Below are 21,958 nucleotides of genomic sequence, written 5' to 3' on the forward strand. Positions count from 1 at the left end.
AAAATAAGAATGCAAGAATTTGCTGATATTTGGACCAACTTTGTTATCCAGTTCAAATTTATAAGTTACTGTCTCCTAATCCATCCTAGGTCATTTGAGAAAAAAGTAGCTGAGTTTTACCTCTTGGGTTGCACTTAACATTTACAAGGCAGGGATACAATTTTATGTAAAGACTAAATTTCAAATTCTTTTGAAAACATATTCCTTCACATTTATAACCTGTTTTTTCCTAAAGTACTTGGGGTTTTGTTTTTTTTTAACAAATCCTTGCTCTTGAAAATTCTAATATGGACTTAAATTGTTCCTTTATTTTAGAGGTGTTGGTGCCATGGAAATAGTTGCTATGGATATGAAGCTGAGAGGAATGTACATAGCCAGACAGTTGAGTTTTTCAGGTGTAACTTTCAAAATCGACGAAGTTCTGCTCTCACAGGAATATGTTAAAATGTACAATAAATCTGTGAAACTGGTAAGAACCCCTTTTTAAATCTGCTTTCCCTGTTGAGTTATGAGAGGTTGGAGCTGGTTGAAATTTGAGTGCTCCTTTTCTTGTTCAGTGGGTCAGTGCTCGAGAGAGGTTTCAGCAAGCGGCCGACCTCATCGATGCAGAGCAGCGCATGAAGAAGTCCATGTGGGGTCAGTTCTGGTCAGCTCACCAGAGGTTTTTCAAGTACCTTTGCATAGCCTCAAAGGTGAAGAGGGTGGTGCAGCTGGCTCGGGAAGAAATCAAGAATGGCAAAGTAAGTTGATCAAGACTGATTTTTAAACATTTGTCTTAAAGGTAAAGCTATTAGATTAATTTTTTTCATATAGAATACAAATATTTTCAGCCATAGTAGGAGCATGCTTTTCTACTTCATGCCATCTAATGAGCAGAAATTCAGGCAAAATCAACTTACAGCTCAGTCATAGTGACACTGTCTGGTGTTCATTTCTCCTTCAGTGCGTTGTCATTGGCCTGCAGTCTACAGGAGAAGCAAGAACATTGGAAGCTTTGGAGGAAGGTGGTGGGGAATTGAATGACTTTGTTTCTACAGCAAAGTAAGACTGAATTTTAAAACTGTTCTTTACAAAACTAACCTTCATCCAGCTTAGTGTGTGTATGTAGTCATTTGTCCTTCTGTGTGTCAAATGTGCATCAGTGCACAGAAGATTCAGAATCTTTTAGTGATGTTCTTTACAGATGCTGCCTGTACCTAAAATCTGGCAGCACTGCTCAGGTGAGGCAGTAGTTGTTCTGGTTCTCCTGGCATTCCAAACTGATGTTTTCAGGTGTGAACAGCTCGTACTGTCCTCAGACTGGGAGGATGGGGAGACCTGCCAGGTGTGTGCTGCATTTATACCAGAGCAAGTTACAGACCATGACTTCCCTCTTTGATCAGAGGGACCAGAGCCAATCCCAGGGCTGTCTGGCTGAAGATCTTACTTTATTAACTTTTTACTTAAATTGAGCACTTAAAAAATGGCAGTAGCAGTGCCACTTATTACCAAAAACAAATTTAACAAGTTGTAACAGTGCTGTAAAAGAGATGTGTCCTACTTTTAAGAAGGTGACAAATACAGTAATGTGGGTGTTAATACAGTGTCCAGCTGCACTGACAAGGAGTCATTCTTCACAGAAGTCAAGAAAGCTGTTGAGTGTTACAGGTTTGTACTTTAAATAAATGCAAATTCCACTGAGCAACCCTTTTTTCTTAAACAGAGGAGTATTCCAGTCTCTTATTGAGAAGCACTTTCCAGCTCCTGACAGGAAGAAGCTGTTCAGCTTGTTGGGAATTGACCTGACTGCTCAAAGTAATAACAATTCACCCAGAGACAGCCCTTGCAAGGAGAACAAAGTAAAGAAACGAAAAGGTAATGCTGGAATTCCTACACTAATGCCACAGTGAAAATGGCAACTTCCCAGCTGCCTAAGAGTGAACTTTGTCTGGGGAAAAAAGGAACATCTGTACAGTCATCCATGAAAGAGAACGTATTGCAGATCTCTTAAGGCTAGACATTGCCATTGATAGATGTTATATTTCTGATAAGCAATATAGCCTGTAAATTTCAGCTGATTTTGCTCAAAATTGGATTGATCTGCTATGGAACCATATCCCAAAATGCCTTTTCTGTGTCAGGTCACTTTCTGATGTAGTCACTCGGGTAACTTTCTATATCTTGAGGCTCAATGAAAAGAAGCCTAATACCACTCCTTCCCAAACTGATTGTCTTAAAAACTCTGGAGAGAGATCTTGCTTAAAGCCTAGATTCTTTTAAAAAGTTCTGTTTTCAAAAGTTGAGTATTTTTCTAGTTTGTGTGGTAAAACAGACCTCAAAGTGTGTAGACTACAAGGTTTAAACTAACTTCTCTTTCTTGTGGGATGATGGAATTAGGTGAAGAAATAAGCAGAGAAGCCAAAAAAGCCCGCAAAACAGGTGGCCTTGCAGGGAGCAGCTCTGATGAGAGTGAAAGTGAGTCTGATGCTTCAGACAATGAAGAAAGTGACAATGAGAGCTCCAAGTTTTTGAGTTCTGGAGACGATGACGACTTCAACCCATTCAGAGACGAATCCAGTGAAGATGATGAAGATGGTAAGGCTGTCTTAAGTGTTTCACCAGAGAATAAGCAGAAAATCTTCCCAAACATTTCAGTGAGCCACAGATGAGTGTTTACTAAGCAGGCAGTTTAGTTCCAGTGAGATTGCAATTAGTAGAATGTGAAGCTTCAATTAGTTTTTTGTACCCTGGAATTGAGACTTTTGTAAGTCACTTTATGCAATGAGGATGTATTTATTTCAAAGGAATGGATGGCTGCTTACTAAATGTTTGAAATTTTTATTTAACTTCAGATCCCTGGTTGATTAGAAAAGAGCATAAAAAAAATAAAGAAAAGAAAAAGAAGAAAAGCATAGATCCAGATTCTATTCAAAGTGCCTTACTAGCCTCTGGTCTGGGATCCAAACGACCCAGCTGCTTCACTTCCACTGTTGGAACCACCACTTCTAGTACCAACACGTCTGGTAAGAGCAGCTTTCTTTGATGTTGATTAATTTCCTAGCAGTTAGGCAATAAAATTCTAAATCTCAAAGAGTCTTTCTTAACTTTCAGCAAACAGCAACACAAACAGCAGCTTTGTAACGAGTCAGGATGCTGTTGAAAGGGCCCAACAAATGAAAAAAGAACTGCTGGATAAACTGGAAAAGCTGGCTGAAGATCTTCCACCTAATACACTGGATGAGCTTATAGATGAACTGGGTGGTCCTGAAAATGTTGCAGAGGTAGGCTGGTGATCACATATTAAGAAAAATGTATGTTTTTCAAAAAGTATGTTTATCAGTTTTAGACAGTGATCTCAGGAATGAGAGCAGAAGTCACTGCTGATGCCTCTGAATGAAGGAGAAATTTTAATATTGTGTTAGAATACAGGGGGAGCTCTGAGTGGGTGAACACTTATTTCTGAGATTTGGTAGCTTCTGGTTGGGTAAATCACACCAGTTTCTCTTTTGTTTTCCTGTGGTCTGTTTCTCTGACTGGCTGTAGTCAATTTGCTGCTGGTGTGTATTAGACAGACAGGAGCTTTAGCTCATCCTCCAAGGCAGTGGAGATCAGGAACCTTTGTGTTGATGAAAAGCCTGATTAATCTCAATAACTTCAGAAAAATGTCTTTAAGCTACCTGTTTTTATCACATAGCAGCATCAGTGTGATTTAAAAGACCCTGTTAAAATCAGTGGCAGCTAAGCTGTCTGTTCAGCTTATTTTCTTAGTGCTGCTGGTAAATCCCTTATGAACAGTGGCATAATACACCATCATTTCTGCACAGATCTGCTCTGTCATATTCCACGTAGCAGTTTTGCACTCACAGTAAATTACTGAGTGTTTTAACATGGGTACATGGATAAATAATACTGCTTGGAGCTTTTGGTGCTGGGGTGGTTCTGGTGTTCCCCCTGAGCTTGTGTTCCCCCCAAAGATGACGGGCCGCAAAGGCAGAGTGGTGAGCAACGACGACGGCAGCATCTCGTACGAGTCGAGGTCTGAACTCGACGTGCCCGTGGAAATCCTGAACATCACAGAAAAGCAGAGGTTCATGGATGGAGATAAGGTAATCTTTGAAGAGAGAGGCTGTAGGTAAATGTGCCAGGTGCCATAGTAACTCCAAGCTATTCACCGGTGACTGGCAGGTAGTGTAAGTCCTAGTTAAGAAGCACTTTCAGTTCGCTGCTGGTTTGTTTTTCAAATCAGTGTGTTTAAAGGTCAGGCTGTAGTTTGGGTGACCTCAGAGGCCTGTGCTTGGTGTGCACCCATGTACCAAACTGAAAGCTGGCACTTCTGAACTGGTTTTGTAAAACAGTATGTGTTTGAAAGGCAGATTTGTGATTCATAGCTTTGATTCATTGATCTGGGTCACTGTGCACCTCCCCTTCCAAGAGGAAATAATTAAATTGGGAAATGGGGAAGGCCACTGTATGAAAATTTAAAGTGAGGGCAAAAGGTGGGGCCTGTTAACCTTAACAAGGCTTGAGAAGTCACACTGGGAGAAGTGGTGGCTTCTGCCCTTAATGTTGCACTCTGAAAGAAAATCCTGACCTGAATAATGGTATAATTGTATCTGATAGAAGAAGTGAGGGGAGAAAGCCTTTCCTAGCAGTTCACTTGGGCCGTGCTGCCACAAGAGGGCAAATGGAGTAAATGTCACTGTGCATGGAACTTGTGTGGTCCCTTGTGACACTTCAGGGTAAAAACTCTGGTTCCTGTAAGTGATTTGTGCACAGTCCAAACATTTACATTCTTTCAAGGCAAATGCATTCAGGCACTGGAATGGCTGGATCCTCTTCCCTGTACAGCCTTAGCAGCAAGGTTTTGTCTTTTCTGGTGTTTGCTATTGGAGCAAGTCTGTGTCCCTCCCCTTTTCCTTAGAGTACAGGCCAGTGTCAGGGAGACCTGCCCTCTGGGATGGCAACTCTTTGTTTGCACTGAGAGTTGTTGTTGAAAAGTAAAGCAAAACCCCCTCCTTTCACTCAGAAAAGTTGATTAGCATTTCTAACTCTGATACAGAAAGCCACACCTTTGCTGCCCTCCCTCCTGCCTTGTGAGTAACAGTGAAACCATTCCAGATCCATGTTTGGTAATAGTTGTAAAACGAGACATTTTTTTTGGAAACTGAATCTTGATCTTGGATTTATTGCTAACTAAGAGCTCTTTTCTCAATCATAGAACATTGCCATCATCTCAGAGGCTGCCAGCTCTGGTATCTCACTGCAAGCAGACCGCAGGGCCAAGAACCAGAGGAGGAGGGTTCACATGACCCTGGAGCTGCCGTGGAGCGCAGACAGAGCAATCCAGCAGTTTGGTAAATCACTCCCTGTGTCCTGACCCAGCAGACTCAGGAATAATAACTGAACTTACTGCTAATGTGGGAAATCAGATGGAGTGGGCATCCTGCTAAGGACCCCTCCAGTCTCTTGTACCCATGAACAGAATCAGCTTTATCTGTGGTCGTGGCCAATGGTCTTGAAAGCTTTGAAGGAAACTTCATGAACAAGCCTGGGCTGCAGCTTTGGAGTTTCATTCACATAAGAAATGTCTTTACAGAGGTTGCCACAACTTTTAGAGTATCTCTGTGCTACCTTCTGTTTGCTGTATTACAGCAGAAACTAACTTTAAGCAGGATTAAGTTCTACCCTTTTTCCTTGTTCTTCACAGTTCATATTTTATTAAAAATATTCAGTGGAATAGAATTTATCTAATTTATATGCTTCTACTTAATTATCCAGGAAGAACTCATAGATCCAACCAAGTGACTGCTCCAGAGTATGTGTTCCTCATTTCTGAACTGGCAGGAGAGCAAAGATTTGCATCTATAGTTGCAAAAAGACTGGAGAGTTTGGTAAGATGTTTCAAGAGCTCTGATCCTTCCTTTGAGAAAATGCAACTTAGATTTCTTTTTCTTAAAAGTTGTATGTAATGACAATGATGTGTCTTAACAGGGAGCCCTCACCCACGGGGACAGACGGGCCACAGAAACTCGAGACCTCAGCAGATTCAATTTTGACAACAAGGTGACAATTCTGTTTCTTTTGGAGAACTCATGCTGTGGCACTTGTTCCACAAATGACCTGTTGAGGAGGGTTCCTCTCCATCCCTTACCTTTAACTGTGTCACTTGCTGATGGAAGGCCTCTTTCTGTAGCCCATGATTCTGTTTGTGAAGCCATGTGGAACACACGTGTGTAAATCACTGTTCTGCTCTTGCAAGCAATCAGTTTTCAGGAAATGCTGTGTGTCCTTTAAGACACAATGAAAGATTAATTTGGCAGTTCTAATTAAAAATTAAGACTGGGCTGTTTTCAGTTATAAACTGCACTACATAAAGGTGATAAACAATTCCCTTCACTATTGTGCAGAAAAGCTTTTCATTGTGAATTTACCTGTTAAACCTTGTGTGCCTGGGGCTGAGGCACAAACACTGGATGGCATTGACAGAGCAACTTTTCTTCTTATACAGTATGGCAGAAATGCTCTGGAGATTGTTATGAAATCCATTGTGAACTTGGACTCCCCAATGGTCTCACCTCCTCCTGATTTTCCTGGAGACTTCTTCAAAGGTAAGGCTGTGACAGCTACCTTTTGATCCTTCTCCAGTTCACAGAAAATTGAAATACTGTTAGGGCTGTAAAACACTGTTACAATTTAAAATGATCAGCTAAGACAGATGGGAGTAAATGCCCAGTGAGAGTCTGTGCACGTTGCTTGAATGTTGAAGTTCACACATGAAACCAGATCTGTGAACCCTGTGTGAGGAATGTTCTGTATCTGCTTGGCCAGTGTATTATAAACAGATTTTTATCTTCATTTTCCCATTACCTGTTGGAACTGTTCTCATGCATGGTGCCAGTGGTGCTTTCCCCTGCCTGGGCTTCCTGCAGGGACAGAAGGCAAAGCTGTGTCCTGCTTATTGATGTATTAGGTAGAAACTGCAAGTAATGGGAAGTGAGGGGTGTCAGAGGCTTTGGAATTGGATCCTGTGGCTAAACAAGCTGTTACTTCACTGGGTTATTTTTAGATGGCAAAGCAGCTATGATTTAATTTCTTTCTCTTTCCTAGATGTTCGTCAGGGATTGATTGGTGTAGGCTTGATAAATGTAGAAGACAGATCTGGAATACTGACACTTGACAAAGGTACTTGGGTGTTCAGTGATCTCTAGAATGTCCCTGGGAACATCTTATGTCATGACAGTGGGTTCCCAGCAGCAGAACTGAACTTGTAACTATCTAAAAAGTGACCTTTTTTGAAGAACTTCATGTTTTCTGCATTTCTGAAAGAATGTATTTAAATAGTGTTTGTATGAGTCTTTGAATACTGATTGAGGGCTTGTGGTTATCAAACTTAATCTTTGCCCTAATACATATATTTCTTACTCTTTTTGAAGATTACAACAATATAGGGAAATTTCTGAATCGAATTCTTGGTATGGAAGTCCATCAGCAGAATGCTTTGTTCCAGTACTTCTCTGACACGTTAAATGCAGTTATTCAAAATGCTAAAAAGAATGGAAGATATGACATGGGCATCTTAGGTGAGTAAATAATTCCCCAGTGCTCTTGAACTTCAGTGAAAACAGAGCAACAGAATAAAACTGATTTCCTTTTCAGATTTGGGCTCTGGAGATGAGAAAGTGAGGAAGGCAGATGTTAAGAAGTTTTTAACTCCTGGATATTCTACCTCTGGACATGTGGAGCTGTACACAGTAAGTTAATCCTGTATCATCTCTGTAGGAACTAGTAACATTTGCCAGTAAGTTTTTACAATGTGTTCAGTCCCCAGGTGTGTAACTGTTTTATCCCACTCAAATACCCCTGCACTGCTCTCTTGTAGATCAGTGTGGAGAGAGGAATGTCTTGGGATGAAGCAACAAAGATCTGGGCAGAACAAACGGGTCCAGATGATGGATTTTATTTATCACTACAGGTAGGATTCTTCTGTCTCCTTGATTATGCTCAGAGGTTTTGGGGGCTAAACTGAAAAACTTACTTGTTCAGTTTTGCAAAATACACTGAGTCTTACATTAAAATGAATTTTAGGGTTTTTATAACACTGAGTATGAAATTCTTCCTTTTATCTCCTCAGGATATTTTCTGATAGGAATGTGAGCCCAAATTAAGAGCTCCTATTTAAACCTCCACCAGGAAATTGTGGTTTCACTGTGAGGTTGATGTGGATTACTGTGTTCTAGAGATGTATTACTGTCCTTGGTTGTACTGTTACTCTTAATTACTCTGTAAAGAACACAATATGGAATCACTTAAGCAGATACTTTCATCATGTGTTAATTCAGGAAGATTTTGGTTTGTCTTTTTTTCTTCCAGATAAGAAATAACAAGAAAACAGCAATTCTAGTAAAAGAAGTGAATCCTAAAAAGAAGCTTTTTTTGATATACAGACCAAATACTGGGAAACAACTCAAACTAGAAACATGTGCAGATCTGAAAAAGAAATATAAGAAGGTAACCATTAAAGTTATGCTTGTTTTTAAAAATAATTATAAGGGCTTTATTTTTTTTGTATTTATGTATCATTTTGACAAATCAAAAAGTAGGCTTCTTTCTCCAGAGCAGAGCTTTTGTTTGGGTCTTTTTAAGCATGTCTACATGATCTTGGCATTCCTATATCCATTTCTGAATTTCTTTCTGAATATAATTTATCTGTGGTGTGGTAATAAAAAATTATATTCCTTAGGGTCTAGCAAGTGTTGAATTTGCAAGAACCTAAGGAAACTCTCATCAGGTGGATTATGGAAAAGGCTCTGAGGTTCTGCTGTGTTTAAGCATTTTGCTTGTCCTTTGGGATGGATAATTTGAAATTATTCTAATGTAGGATGCTGTACCTCTGTACACCATCCTGATGCTGGTGCTCCCTCCTTTCTCATGGTAACAACCAAATTATTTTTATTCTATTCTATATAAGTTTTTATGTGTTTTACTTCATTCCCTCTTTGGATGACTCTTCCAGGTTCCTTCTGAGGATGCTCTGCCACACTGGCTGGAGCAGTACAACTCCTCTGCAGACACCTGCACCCACGCCTACTGGTCAGTGTTTGTGCTTTGGCTTCTGCTATTTCACTTTGGGCTGGTTCATCGCTGCTTCTGTTCTTCTGTCCCTCCTGTAAAGTCTTGTGTTTCTTGTGTAAGGGAAATTGCCCCATGAGCAATCAAATGACCCAACTTGTGGCTGAAAACATCAAGCTTTCCACTTGCCCTAAAGTACCAGTACATGAGATGAATGTTAATGTACAAACTACACTCAGAGTGACTCAGGAGTAGCTTGTGCTTGAAGTGTCTTCATCTGTTCTGTTATTGTAGTCTGATAGTTCAAATGTTATTGGGGGGGAAATGTTTAGAGAGGAGATGGATGCCAGAAGCAGCTGTGTGTGTCTGAGCTCAGCTGATGGCTGAATTCCTGAGGAACTGCATAGCTGGTAGAAGTTTCAGATAATATTGGAGCTCCTGAAGTTCCCTGATCAGATACCAGTGCCCTGTAACGTACTCCAGCTCTCAGGTGACCTCAGTGATGGTGTCTTAGACTCAAAGCTGTCTGTGCATTTTGTAGATGGTGCTTAACTAGGCCAGCCCTTCCCAAAGCTTTACCATTACCTGTGCTCAAAGTGTCCTTCCTTAGTGTGTGTGCTCAACTCTGAACGCACATTAAATAGCCACAAGTCTCATTTTTAATGAAATTAGATACTTTAGTTTGCAGAATGGTTTTGAAAGCTTTTCTCTGCCTGCAGGAGAGGCAATTGCAAGAAGGCAGGCCTGGGGCTGGTCTGTGAGGTGGGGCTGCGCTGCAGAACCTACTACGTGCTGTGTGGCTCCGTGCTGAGCGTGTGGACAAAGGTGGAAGGAGTCCTGGCCTCCGTCAGCGGCACCAACGTCAAAATGCAGATCGTCCGCCTGAGGACAGAGGATGGGCAGAGGATCGTAGGTGGGTGCCAGGGCTGCTCCTCTGCTGCACCTGCAGCAGGGCTGCCTCTCACTGCTCAGGGGCTCTGTGTTGGCAGCCACGTGGCTGAGCTTGGATAAAGGTGTTTGAAAGAGAACAGGCTTGGCTGCTGTGGAGGGGCAGAAGTGCAGCTGTAGAAATCTACAATACAGTATGTCGAGGAGGTTAATGAAGGTGGGTTTCTTGTTCAGCCAGGCTTTGGAGCACTTAATCTCAGTTCTTTGGATTTAATGCAGCAAAAGCCTCGTGCACAGCCTGCTCCAGCCAGGGTTCTCTGACATCATAATGGCTCCACTTTTTCCTCCACTTTTGGCAATTAATAGTAGGCCTTGGAAATAATTGTTTTCACGGTTTTTTAAGCTACTGAAGGTGTGTAGAATGACTTCAAGATGATTGTCTCTTCACTAAACCTCATAGTGAAGCCCTCCAAACAGGGACCTCAGAAACCAAACTCTCCAAATGTTTCCTTAAATGTAATCTTCCTATGGATTTGCCAACATCATGGCAGCTCCTCTAGTACCAGTTTTCTGGGATGCTGGAAGTAGGTTTTTCTGTGTTTAAACTTTCATGGTGATGTAACTTCTGAGAGACTAAAAAAGCAAAGATAGCTGACTTCTCATGACAGCAGGTAACATGAGAATAAATTTTGTTGTCAGGCAAAATGAGAACTCCTTTCTCTTCCTTCACAACCCAAAGGATGTGAAGGACTGAAGAGCAGGACTTGTGGCTGTGCTGATTAGACCTGACATCAGAACAGTCATTATTGAACGTTGCATAAATTAAAGGGTGCAATCATCAGCCTGAGCTCTTAATGAACACAACTGATGGAGTTTTTGTGAAACCATTGACGTGTTGCTGTTCTCAGGTTTGATCATTCCTGCAAACTGTGTGTCGCCCCTCGTGAACCTCCTGTCGACGTCCGACCAGTCGCAGCAGCTGGCAGTGCAGCAGCAGCAGATCTGGCAGCAGCACCACCCCCAGAGCATCACCAACCTCAACAACGCATGAGAGGACAAGCTACAGGTGTTGACTTTGGTGTTTGAGGAAAAGGCTGTAAAAGCATATCACTTGCATAAAAATCAGGGACAGATTCCAAAGAAATATAACTTTTTCAGTTCAGTTGTGTCTCAAATACTTTGGGAATAAAGAGATCTAAAAAGGTTGGTAGAACTGAAAGCCAGCAGTTGTTTATGGTGGTGCATCTGTCTTTTCCTTATGCTCTCTGTAGTGCTTCCTGTTTGCTTTTACTTTTGGCCTTTTAAGCTACAAACCACAATTTGTTTGAAAATGCTTGAAAATCCCCAAGCAGGCTTTATTTTTATCTTGTCATACAGTGCTCAGGGTTTAACGCAGTGCATCGATGCCATTGCTGTGGGAGATCTCGAATGCATGTATTGAGTATATATATAGAAAATATATATTGGGTTTTTCTCTTCAATTTGAGTTTATAAAAGCATGAAACCTAGAGGTTGCACATCATGCATTCAGGTTCCTTCCCAGTTTCTGTTTGACAGTGCATGTCTTTGGAAACGGGCATGGACAGCATAAACACACGAGACAGGAATTCAGAGAGAAACACAATCTTAGTTGTACAGCATTGGTTATTGCATTTTTATAGTGTTTATACCCAGGTGTTGCATTTTTTTCTGGTTCTCTCCTGGGAGTTATATATTTGAGTCTACAACATGTTCTTTTTGTGATAAACATCTTAAATTAAAATTAGTTCATTTTTAATGTATTAATGGTATTCCTAATGTGTACTGCAAAGATGGCTGGATGCCTGTTTTCCTTAAATTGAAGCATTTCCTTAATCTGAGGTGGTTATGGAAACTTAAGTGCAAATTCACTTCCATCTCGCATACAATCTTATATTTTTTACTTCATTAACATAATTTAATTTGTCACTTTTAAGATGAAACCTTACTTGAGCTGTAAATTAGAGAATGGGAAACACTTGAGGGTTCCGCTGTATGTGCTGTTTCTGTTATGTTTAATATGTTGTAAGACATTGTAGAGTTTATCTGGAGCTGTTTAAAAGAAATTGTAATGTACAAATGTGAATAGTCACTTATCTATAATATGGGTAAGTTTTGTTTTGCCTATAATAGTAGATGTTTATAAGAAAGTGAAGGACAATGTTTGTCATTTCTTGCTTGCACAGGTTGCACTATTGAAAAATTGAGATTGTATAAACCTGTCCAAAAAACTACAAGATAATGATCTTGTAGATGTCAAATAAAAGTTATTGTACTAACAAGAAGTGGAGTCTTGTTTAGGCAATCACCATATTCCAAAAAAACTAACAAGTCTGTACAATTGGAATTCGACAGGACTTGGCATGTTCCAGGCTGCTCTAACCAGGCTTCTGTCTTGCAGCCCAAATCTCTCTGCTGAACTCGCTAATGAGGCAAGAGCTAAACTCAGTCTAAAGCTCCGTGGGTGTTTTAAGGAAGGCTCAGTTCCAGAGCAGGATGGCTGCAGGTGTGACACCTCTGAAGCACTCGGTGAGCTGGGTCAGAGTGGGGCAGAAGAAGGGGGTTCCCTTATGGAATTACTGCTCCTGAGGCTCAGGTAATGCTCCCTGTGCCAGCAGCTCGGTGTGCTCACCAGGCAAAGGAAGCTTGCCCAATTCCCTCAGCCCCAGCCTGAACTGCTCAGGAGGGATGAATCCCCTGCTCCTGCTTGGAGTAGCTGGAAATGCAGATCTGGAATGAATGCTCTGCTCCCCGTGTCCTGCTGCAGCTCTGTAACTACCTGGGCTGCAGGTGCTCGGTGTGGGGGATCTCCAGGGAGCCAGGGAGGGGAGCTGAGCGCTGTCACAGCCCTGGGAGCTGCTGATGGCCTGGCAAACTAAAGCACAGGGTGTGGGGGAGGCTGTTCCTGTGTTCTGTACCCACCAGGGGCTGTGTTTGGCACCCATTCCAGGAGCAGGGCTGGGATTTTGAGGAGTGTGTTGACAGATTACTACTGCAGCAGACAGCAAACCAAACTGCCAGTAACGACAGGCTGTGTGTGGCTGCTGCTTAGTTGTTACTTGCTGTAGAAACTTCTGCCATCTGAGATGGTGACATAACAGTTTAGGTCTTGATCCTCAGTAAAATAGTTCTGGAAGTAGTAGATTCACAATTAGTGATTTTAATTTTTTTTTTAATAATGATTTAAATACACTCGGTTCCTAAGTGCTCTTCTCAGCCTGGTGTGCTCACTTTGATTGTTGGGATGAGCAAATCTGATATTCCCTGTATTGATGAGCAAACAGCACTATTTTGCTTCAACCTTTTAAACTTCCCATGGACTTGTGTCCCTTGGAGGGGAAAAAAGCTGACAGTACTTCCAAGATCCATAAGAACTGTTCCTGTTCCAGAAATCCATTCCTCTATTTGCTCTTCTTTGCCTGCTCCTTGCACCATCACTGCCTTGGCTTTGCCATCCACTTACTAACACAGCTGCAGCCACGGCTCTGGACTGTTGCAACATCTTGAAAGTTAGCATCAAAAAAAAGAAAACAGCTTTCAAGCCACAGCAATATTTTCTCTCTTGAAAATTCCTACTCGGTGCTCGGGGGGTGGATTTTGGCATTTGTTCCCTGCATGAGCTGCTGATAAAGCTTGGGGAGAAAGGGAATATAAATTGTCCTGGATGGGGTAAGAACAGTGAATGGTGTCCCTTTGCAGCACTGCCTGAGAGACAAACATCTTCCTGGGGAGGAAAAAAAGACCAATTATTACATCATAAATTGCCTGGCCAGGCAAGGGTGGTCTCTGTATTTTCCTCCTTGTGGGGTATTGATCTGCTTTGTACAAAATGAAATACAAAATGCTTTGTACATCTGAAATGGGTATAAAAGCTATAAAGGACAGAGGGCTCTGGTAACAGGGGCAATGCCACGTGTAAACTGGCAGCAACTTCTGTACTGTGTGGATTTTGGAATTGTGCTGCAGAAGGGGAAGGTACATCTTTGAGTTGGGAACTGAATTCCCAGATTTTGTGGGTTTTTTTCTAACTGTTCCTTGACAGCAACTAAATGATGACTTGTTAACTAGTTTCATAATTAAGATATGTCTGGCATGATAAATGCAATTATAACCCCCTCAAAACCTCCTTGCACTGCAAGTATTCCACTTTTTCCAGTAGCTGTGTGGTTCAGTGGGAACACACTCCTCTTGTCAGGACTGAAAGTTCCCCAAAGATGCAAGTTCTCTGTTCCATGTGTAGTATTTTCTTTGTAAATGGAGAAATCTCTGCAACCTGTAAACGCTTGTTCAAGTGAATTATCAAGGGGTTTTGTATTTTTCTTTTGTGTTTGGAATAACTTCACTTGGCTCCCAGTGCAGTCTGTACATAAATAGAGCCTGTTTGTATATAGAGGTGTTAAAGGCTACTGAATTATTGAATGTAAATAACTCTCGTTTTCCTCTGTGGTTTTTTCCTTCATGACCTTCCCAAGATGTATTCCTATTTTCTCAACCTGCCACATGGGCAGCTTGTGTGTACTTTGAAATATATATAGAGCATATATAAACCTTCCAGGGTGTGTGTGTACATTGTAGATGTTGTGTTGTCATCATTTTTTTTTTCAAAACTTCGTTGTCTGTCTCCCATGATTCTTTTGATGCTCTGTGGGTTTGTTCTACATTTTTAGTGTAAAATGCATTCCCTTGAGAGAAATGGACCCAATGTGTTTCAGTGATGCATGTTCACTTAGTGGCTGTATCACAGAAACAAATATTTGAGTTTTCATGCAGACTGTTTCCTTCAGTCTTTCAGAACTTGAACTTTAATCCCAGAAACATTTCTGTTTTCTTCCACTTATTGGTATCCCCAGCTGTGCATTCAGTGAGCTCCACAAATCAGAGTTCTAGAATTAAGTTCTAACATATCAAAGTCTATTACTGCTTTTATATCAAGTATGAACTGTCTTAAAAGCTCTCTAGAATGGCAGTGATTGAGAGCAGAAAAGATGTGTCTATTGTAGTGTTTTCCTGGGAAAATTCTGAGCTTCCTGTCATGTCTAAATGTGCAAAATGAACATAATGAAATTTCTTACCTTGGGAAAAAAACAGCGCAGATTTTTAATTGCCAAGTAGAAACAATACATTTCTGTCGAAGTTGGAGATGAATAAGAAATCCCATTAATTGTCTCTCACTTATCCCTTGAGCTTCCAGCAGCTGCCCCGGGGCTTTGGCCCTTCCCCAGCTGCAGGGAAGGACTGTGGCCCTGCAGTTGTTCCCTGAATTCAGTGCTTTGCCAAGTCTGAGCCAGGGCGAGGAGCGTGCAGCTGCAAACAGCAGCAAAATCCTTCTGGTAGTTTCTGTGCTCACCGTGATTTGAAACGGGGAGTGCTGAGAGCTGGGGGTGCTGGTGTCCCTGCTGGCAGCTGCAGGGGCACGGAGCTGCCAGGGGGAACAAAGGAACACGGGCTCAGCCCAGCCAGACCTGGGGAACCTCCACCGGTGCTTCCCGGGGAGCAGAGCAGCCCCCGGTGCTGCTTCGGTTGTGGAATGAGTTTGAAAAGCTGCAGCTCTCTCTTCTTAAGGAGAAAAACGGAAGAAAAGGTTGTAAGGTTTCTCAGCCCCACTTACAACAGCTGCAGGCAGGTTGCCCCCCTAAAAACTTCTGCTGAATAGAGCGAGATGTAAAAACCTGCAGAGAGCTTGCTGGGTCTGATGTGCTTTGCTGTTTCTTTACTGGCCCAAAGTAATTTTTGAGTGAAAGGGATTTGAGGCACCACTAAGATTCAAGAATAGGAACTGGGCAGGGTTAAGCTGAGGCCAAAACTCGGGGAAGAAATCTTTTGCCTGCTGTGTCCTGAACCAATATCCAGCATTCTGTGAACCTGGCACCCTGTGTGTGAGGGATGCTGAGATGTCTGGGTGGAAGCTCAAAGTAAAGCAATTGGTGCACTTAAAACAGGCAGCTAAACCAAAATACAGAAGTATGTTCAGATTTAAGTGATGTCCTGCAGGGTCAATACCTGAACCAACGTGTGTTACATTTTGTTTTGTGAGAGTTGACTTTGGTTGGTGTCTCTGAACTTAGCTGTGCTTAGGACATCACTTCAGTGACAGGGGCCTTGTGGAGGAGTAGTTTTCCTGCACTTAATTTGTGCTAGGAAGGATAAAGAGACATTTCTGCTGCCATTTCTGATGCCATATATATTTATGTCTCTTCTTCCTGTCTTGGAGAAGATAACCAGGAAAATGCCAGCTTCCTTGCAGTCACAGAATTGCATTTTTATTTGCCAAGTAATTTGATTTATTTTTCAGTCATTGACATATTGAGTTTTATTGGAGGTGGGTGTTCACTGCCTCAGCACCTTCCCTGTAGCCCAGCCCTGCAGTAACTCACTGGGAATCTGCTCTGCACAAAGGATACACTGATTTTTTGGAGTAGGGCTTTGCTATTAGTACTTGTGCAGTCTCCACCTTTAACGGTCCAAGGTGACAGAATCCCAAAGCCATTTGGATTTCAGCTGCGTTGTGTGAGGTGTTTTTACTGCCTGCCCTAATGGGAGCCTTTGCCAAGCTGAAAGCCTCCATCCTGCAGCCTGGGGTTGTGCTGTGTCCCAGATGTCCCCAGAGCAGCAGGACTTGGAGTGCCTGGCAGTAAAACATCAGCAGTGTTTGAAAAGATTTATACCCCCAAAGATGACAAACAGAAACATGATGGACTCTGTACTGAGTTCTTTCTTTTTTGGTGAAAAAAAAATTGTGGAATAAATTAAGCTGATTGATACTTTGGGATTTTTTTTTTTCTTTCCCCTTTTAATTTTCTCTTCTGGAACTTGCCCACAGAGATGCTGGAACGCCTTTCAGCAACACATCTACATCCACTGAACACACTCGTTGTCACACCTTTTTAGGATCCCTGGGACTAGCAGAAGTCATGTTCTAGTGATCCAAACAGCTTTTCTTTCAATCCATTTGAATCCTGGCACTTAACCTGGTTAATGTCACTGGTAAATCAAACTGGTTTTACTGGTAGTTAAGAGCATTCACAACTTACTCAAAGTGCTAATTGTGTTGGGCTTAAAAAAGAGAGGAGGATTTATAAAAACTGTATCAAGATTGGAAAGTATCAACTTCATATTTTATGCATATTTTATGCAAAAAGTATGAAAATAGTTTTCCTTTATCCAAAGAGTTAGTCTGGGGTAAACAGACTAATCTTAGTTCTGTACATCATTTAACATTGACTTTTATTTTCATTTTCCCCAAATATGGAAAAGTGATGATGCCAAGATCTCAGCAATAAATGAAGATGCCCAAACCTCAGAATTTAATTATTCATTTTCACAAAGCAGTAGACTTTGTTCTGTAAGTAAGGGAGAAATTTCTTAAGAGAGGTTTTGGTTGGCTCCTTTCCAGCATGTAAATAATACACCTTAAAAATGCCAGCAAGGCAGCGCAGGAGCTGACAGCTTCTTCCTTTGGAAGTCCAGGTCTGGTTTGTGTGTTCCTTCCACACTTATAAAGTGGAAGAACCAACTTTGCCTGCTAAATGCACAATGAATTGCAGGGCAGAAAGCAGAGCTGTGTGTCAGCTTAGTTAAATCAGAGTGAGTTAAATCATAAACCAGGGTGCAAGTCACTGAATCCCTCCTGGGTAAGGTCTGCCCTGAAGTTACTTGGAGGGAATACAAACGTGGCGCGACGGAACGGTGACGATCTGAGCCTGCACAATTCCCAGCGTTCCCTCTCCGTGTGGGCTTTGGGACAGGGCAGAGCTGCTCCGTGCAGGCAGCCCTTGGGATCGGGACCTTCCTGGTGCCAGCTCCTGCCTGCTTTAGGGAGAGCCCCCGGTTCTGCTGCCCCCAGCTCGGGCTGCTGAGCCACACCATCCCCCCGGGCTGGGCTGGAGCACGGCCCTGCTTTCCTCCCCTCCCTGTGTCAAGAGAAAAACCCATCCCAGGCCTACGAGCTCCTGGAGAGATGCCAGGGCCTGGCCTGGCTCCTGCAGCCCCTCTGGGGCCTCGGGCTCTGCCCTGGCCTCGGTGTTTGATCGCTGGCGAGGCTCGGCCTCGCACCGCACTGCTTCAATTCCCGACCGAGCCATCGCCGCCACCAGCGCCTGCCAGGGCTGTAAATCCTTCACAGGCATTGTCCCTCCCTTTCTGTCCCTCCCGGGGCGGCTGCCGGGCTGCAGCATCTGCCGGGACAGCTGCTCGTCTCCGTGGGGAGCACCCCCTCCCAGAGACCCGGGGGGACCCCACGGCCTCCCCTTTTTCTTCTGTAGAGAGAAGAAGGGGTTTTTATGCAGTGTGCCAGGGCGGGAGGCTGCTGTCGCCCTTCAGGTAGATGTTTAGGCACAGTTTGATCATTTATAAAATACTTTGTTTTTAGCATCATCCTGTCCCAGTGGCTCCAGCAAAGAGGGGATTGGCACTGCAGGACTCTGCACCCACATTCTCACAGGGCTGGGCACAGGCTTCACACCAGTGGCCCTCACACACAGACACCAGCTTGGCAAGAGACTTCAGGGCTCTCCCTTCTGCTCTGAGCAGTGTCCTGGGGCAGGAGCTCAGCAGACGTGTTAGACTCATCCTGGCAAAAGCTGTGTCTGGGCTGTGGGCTGGTGAGGGAAGGAAGTGCCATGCCCAGCAGTGCCAGCCGAGGGCTGTGTGGCACCGGCAGAGACACCGAGGGGCCGCCCGTGCCACGCACGGCACTCAGACTGTGCTCTCCTGTCACCGTGATTTACCTCCCGCTTCTCCTCCTTCCCCCTTCACCCTGCTCTTCTCTCCCCCGCCAACTCTGGGTTGCTCTGAAGCTCCACATTCCTTTCCTCACAGTCATTTCCATTTTCCAACCCTGGGCTTTGCTTTCACTCTCTCCTCCACTTCCTCTGCTCAAATGACCAGTCACAAAACAATTAGGGATGCTCCCATCGGGCTGCACAGTTGGTGCTACAGGGAGGCTCTGAGGGACAGAGGAGTTTGTGCTTCTGATGATTTGTTTCAAGCATGACACTGCATGAAACATAGGTGACACTTGCTTTGCACTCAGAAGGTTTTCTGTGGGGCTTAACCCCAATGTGTCCCTTCAAGCTGTGATTTGAATCTGCAGCTCTCACAGGTGCCACGTGGATGGTTATTTCACATGGACAGAAGTGTCTGACACCAGCCTGCCTCCAGGAATCACTCCAGGCGAGCCAACACGGCTTTGCTGCTGTGGATTCCTGCGCTCCCAGACGCTGAGCAGGTTCAGGAGCTTTCCCAGACAGGGCTGGGATGAAAGCAAGTCCCAGAGCCTCCTCTGCCCCAGCCAAAGGGTGGGGTATTCCCTGCCCCGGGCCCACAGCAGCGCGGGGAGGGAGGCAGAGGCAGGGCCGTGCCGCAGCCCGGCAGTGCCAGCTCACTCCTTGGCACAGCCTTCAAGGGCTCAGGAGTGGGAGGGAAGCGGGAGTCCAGCCCACAGGGCAAGAAGGGAGAGTCCTTCCAGGCAAACTGAGGGAATCGGGCAGGGTGGAGCACTCGTTTGTCTGGAAAGATGATGCAGAGAAGCCCTGTAATGTGGGGATAAAGTGATATTCCATCCCTGCGAGCAACAGCGAGGAAGGAGGAGCCCCTTGGCCCAAGCCCCACCATCAGCCCAGCTGCCTGTGCCCAGCAAAGCAGGGAGAGCTCTCCTCTCCTCTCCTCTCCTCTCCTCTCCTGGCTCTGTAGTTTTATTTGCCAGTACTTACCAAGGAAAATGAAGCCGTTTAATTTCTACTCTAATATTTCTTTGCTGGTTTTCATTGGAATCTGGGCTGGTTTTGATATTGGTGCCTGGTGCTTGTTTGCCTGGCAAACTGCAAAGAGGAAAACTTTCATTAGAGAGATTCCAGGCCTGTGCTTTTGTGGCTGCGGGCTTGGAAACTTCTCATTCCTCCCTGTGGTCCTCCAGGGAGACCTCCAACCAGAGCAGGAGAGAGCAGGCTCTCTACTCACGCTGTCTCAGAGGTAAACCCAGAGCACCATCAATGCCTCTTTATCTTAAACCTTTCCAGCCCCTTCGGACAGCTTTACAGGTGCTATTTGCTTTTTCTCCTGCTGGTGCAGACACCTCGGAGGCAGAGCGTCCCCCTCGGAGATGGAACGAGCCTGGAGCCGGCTCCTCAGCCATAGGGCAGCACCCGTGCGGCGATGCAGAGCAGCTGTCTGCCTGGCAGGGCTGCTCCACTTGGCAGCCAGACAAAGGACTCAGGAGTAGGAGGAAAACAAGGCTGGGAGGGAAAGTCGCTCCAGATAATACAGCATCTGGCCCTGGGAGGAACCATCTCGAAGTGGGGAGCAGGGCTAGACTGGGAAGAAGTTGGTCAGGGAGGATTTAAGGGGGAAAGCCTGTCCGGAATAGGAATCCGCCTGAAGCTGAGCTTCCACCTGAAATTGTTGCAAGGATTTCCTGGGGCCTGGCTCTGGCTGCTGCTGCAGCACTCCTGCATTGGACACTGGATCCTCCTTGCAGAGAGTCTCAGAGGGCTCTTTCCCCTGGAGGGGGGCAATCCAGAGCTTCCAGGGGGATTTTGAGGTGTGAGAAGGCAACAGGGCGCAGCTGGGGAACGTCTGTTTTTATTCAGGATTAGGTTGGTTTTGTGCATTTTGGTGAGGATGGGGCAGTAGGCAGCAAACATCAGCCAGGAAAGGCAGATCACAGAGGAGGGACACCAAGCTTTCTCTTGGGAACAAAAAAAGCACGAGGGAAACTTTGTAGCATCAGCAGGAAGCTGTTGTGGTGAACAGAGACAGGAATGGAAGGAGCTGTAGCAAAGAGATAAGAAAGGAGCAACATTGATGCCAAAAAAAGGACAAAATGCACAATTTTCCCTCTGTGCCAGGGTCCCAGACTGTCCCAGGGACGTGCTGGCTGTCCTGGGGAAGGAAAGGTTCTGCACCAGGAGCTGCTGGCTCATTACAATCCCAGTGAGAAAGGTACTCAGCTCTGCAAAGCATCTTTGAAAATGCTGTTTGTTAAAGCTGACACTCGCTTGCCTCTACCACTTGTGCTTTCCACAGAGGTTAAACCCTGCCTTCACCCAAGACTAAAAAAGCTTAATTTTCAGTCTAGGCCTACCAGAGGCTTTTCATTTTGGTTGATGATGTTAGTTGTAGCACCAGAGCAGTTCGGAGACTCGAAAATTAAATTGGTGCTGAGCAACCTGAAGTTGGTTGTGGTTATTTTATGTACGATGCTGGATCACCAGAAATGCAGGGATAAGCATTTGAATACAAACTCCCTCTAGGAAAAGGAACAAATTTCCCACTTCTTTCCCCTTGCTGCTACATGGGGCTCTGTGGTGGGTAAAGGACAGTGAGAATACCCCCAAGTCACTCAATTCATTAAACCTGACAACAATTAATTACATTAAAATTAATGCGCAAATTTAATGTTTTACACACGTCAAAGACATGCCAGGAAAAAAGAGGGTCTTACTGTGCCATCTTTAATTCTTGTCACTGTTGATTTAACTCAAGGTGATAAGGAACAAGCCTCGTTTGTGCTCCTCATTTGCAGGTCCCCACGAGTGTTACAGCACAGCTCTGTGATGACTATTTCATTTTGTTTCCAGATAAAAGGGGACAAACAAGTTTGTTTCACAGCATGGCCCAAGGCCCTGGCTCCGTGGCAGAGCTGCCAGCACCTTCCAGCATCCCACTTTGCATGTGTGTTCCTTACACCCTCGCCCAGGGCCATGGCACCGGCCCCGCAGAGCTTTGGAAAGGGAAAACCTCCTTCAAATCAGTCACAGCTCTGGCTAAGCAGGGGCTGGAGGCAAACTCTGTGGAAACATTGGCTGCTCAGTATTCCCAGTGGTTTGGGAGGAGCAGAGGTGAGGAAGTCAAACCAGGAGAGGGAACAGAGAAAATGCCAAGAGAAGAAAGGGGAGGGGGACAGAGTGAATGCTGCAGATATTACAGAACTCAGAAGAGGCAGTACCTGGAAAATCCATCACCACTGCTTCTTGTAGTGACTGAAGAGACAGACACATCTTCCTCT

General features: G+C 44.2%; 1 protein-coding gene across 2 annotated transcripts in view; it reads left to right on the forward strand.

Moving 5' to 3' along the window:
- Positions 1–14,521, forward strand: part of SBNO1 (strawberry notch homolog 1) — a 31,224-nt gene extending 16,703 nt beyond the window's left edge. For both annotated transcript variants that reach the window (XM_041410295.1, XM_041410294.1), the window contains exons 13-32: positions 316–469; positions 558–740; positions 944–1,041; positions 1,703–1,854; positions 2,377–2,574; positions 2,832–3,002; positions 3,091–3,260; positions 3,954–4,085; positions 5,198–5,333; positions 5,758–5,870; positions 5,971–6,042; positions 6,488–6,587; positions 7,087–7,161; positions 7,413–7,559; positions 7,636–7,730; positions 7,859–7,951; positions 8,350–8,487; positions 8,993–9,069; positions 9,768–9,961; positions 10,845–14,521. In XM_041410295.1, the coding sequence (XP_041266229.1) occupies positions 316–469; positions 558–740; positions 944–1,041; positions 1,703–1,854; positions 2,377–2,574; positions 2,832–3,002; positions 3,091–3,260; positions 3,954–4,085; positions 5,198–5,333; positions 5,758–5,870; positions 5,971–6,042; positions 6,488–6,587; positions 7,087–7,161; positions 7,413–7,559; positions 7,636–7,730; positions 7,859–7,951; positions 8,350–8,487; positions 8,993–9,069; positions 9,768–9,961; positions 10,845–10,987 (2,641 nt within the window). In that variant the 3' untranslated portion in view covers positions 10,988–14,521. The remainder of the gene's footprint in view (positions 1–315; positions 470–557; positions 741–943; positions 1,042–1,702; positions 1,855–2,376; positions 2,575–2,831; positions 3,003–3,090; positions 3,261–3,953; positions 4,086–5,197; positions 5,334–5,757; positions 5,871–5,970; positions 6,043–6,487; positions 6,588–7,086; positions 7,162–7,412; positions 7,560–7,635; positions 7,731–7,858; positions 7,952–8,349; positions 8,488–8,992; positions 9,070–9,767; positions 9,962–10,844) is intronic.
- The last annotated feature ends 7,437 nt before the right edge of the window (positions 14,522–21,958 follow it).

Source organism: Onychostruthus taczanowskii, unplaced genomic scaffold (genome assembly GCF_017590055.1).
Source record: "Onychostruthus taczanowskii isolate IOZ18803 unplaced genomic scaffold, ASM1759005v1 scaffold32, whole genome shotgun sequence".
Classification (NCBI taxonomy): Eukaryota; Metazoa; Chordata; class Aves; order Passeriformes; family Passeridae; genus Onychostruthus; species Onychostruthus taczanowskii.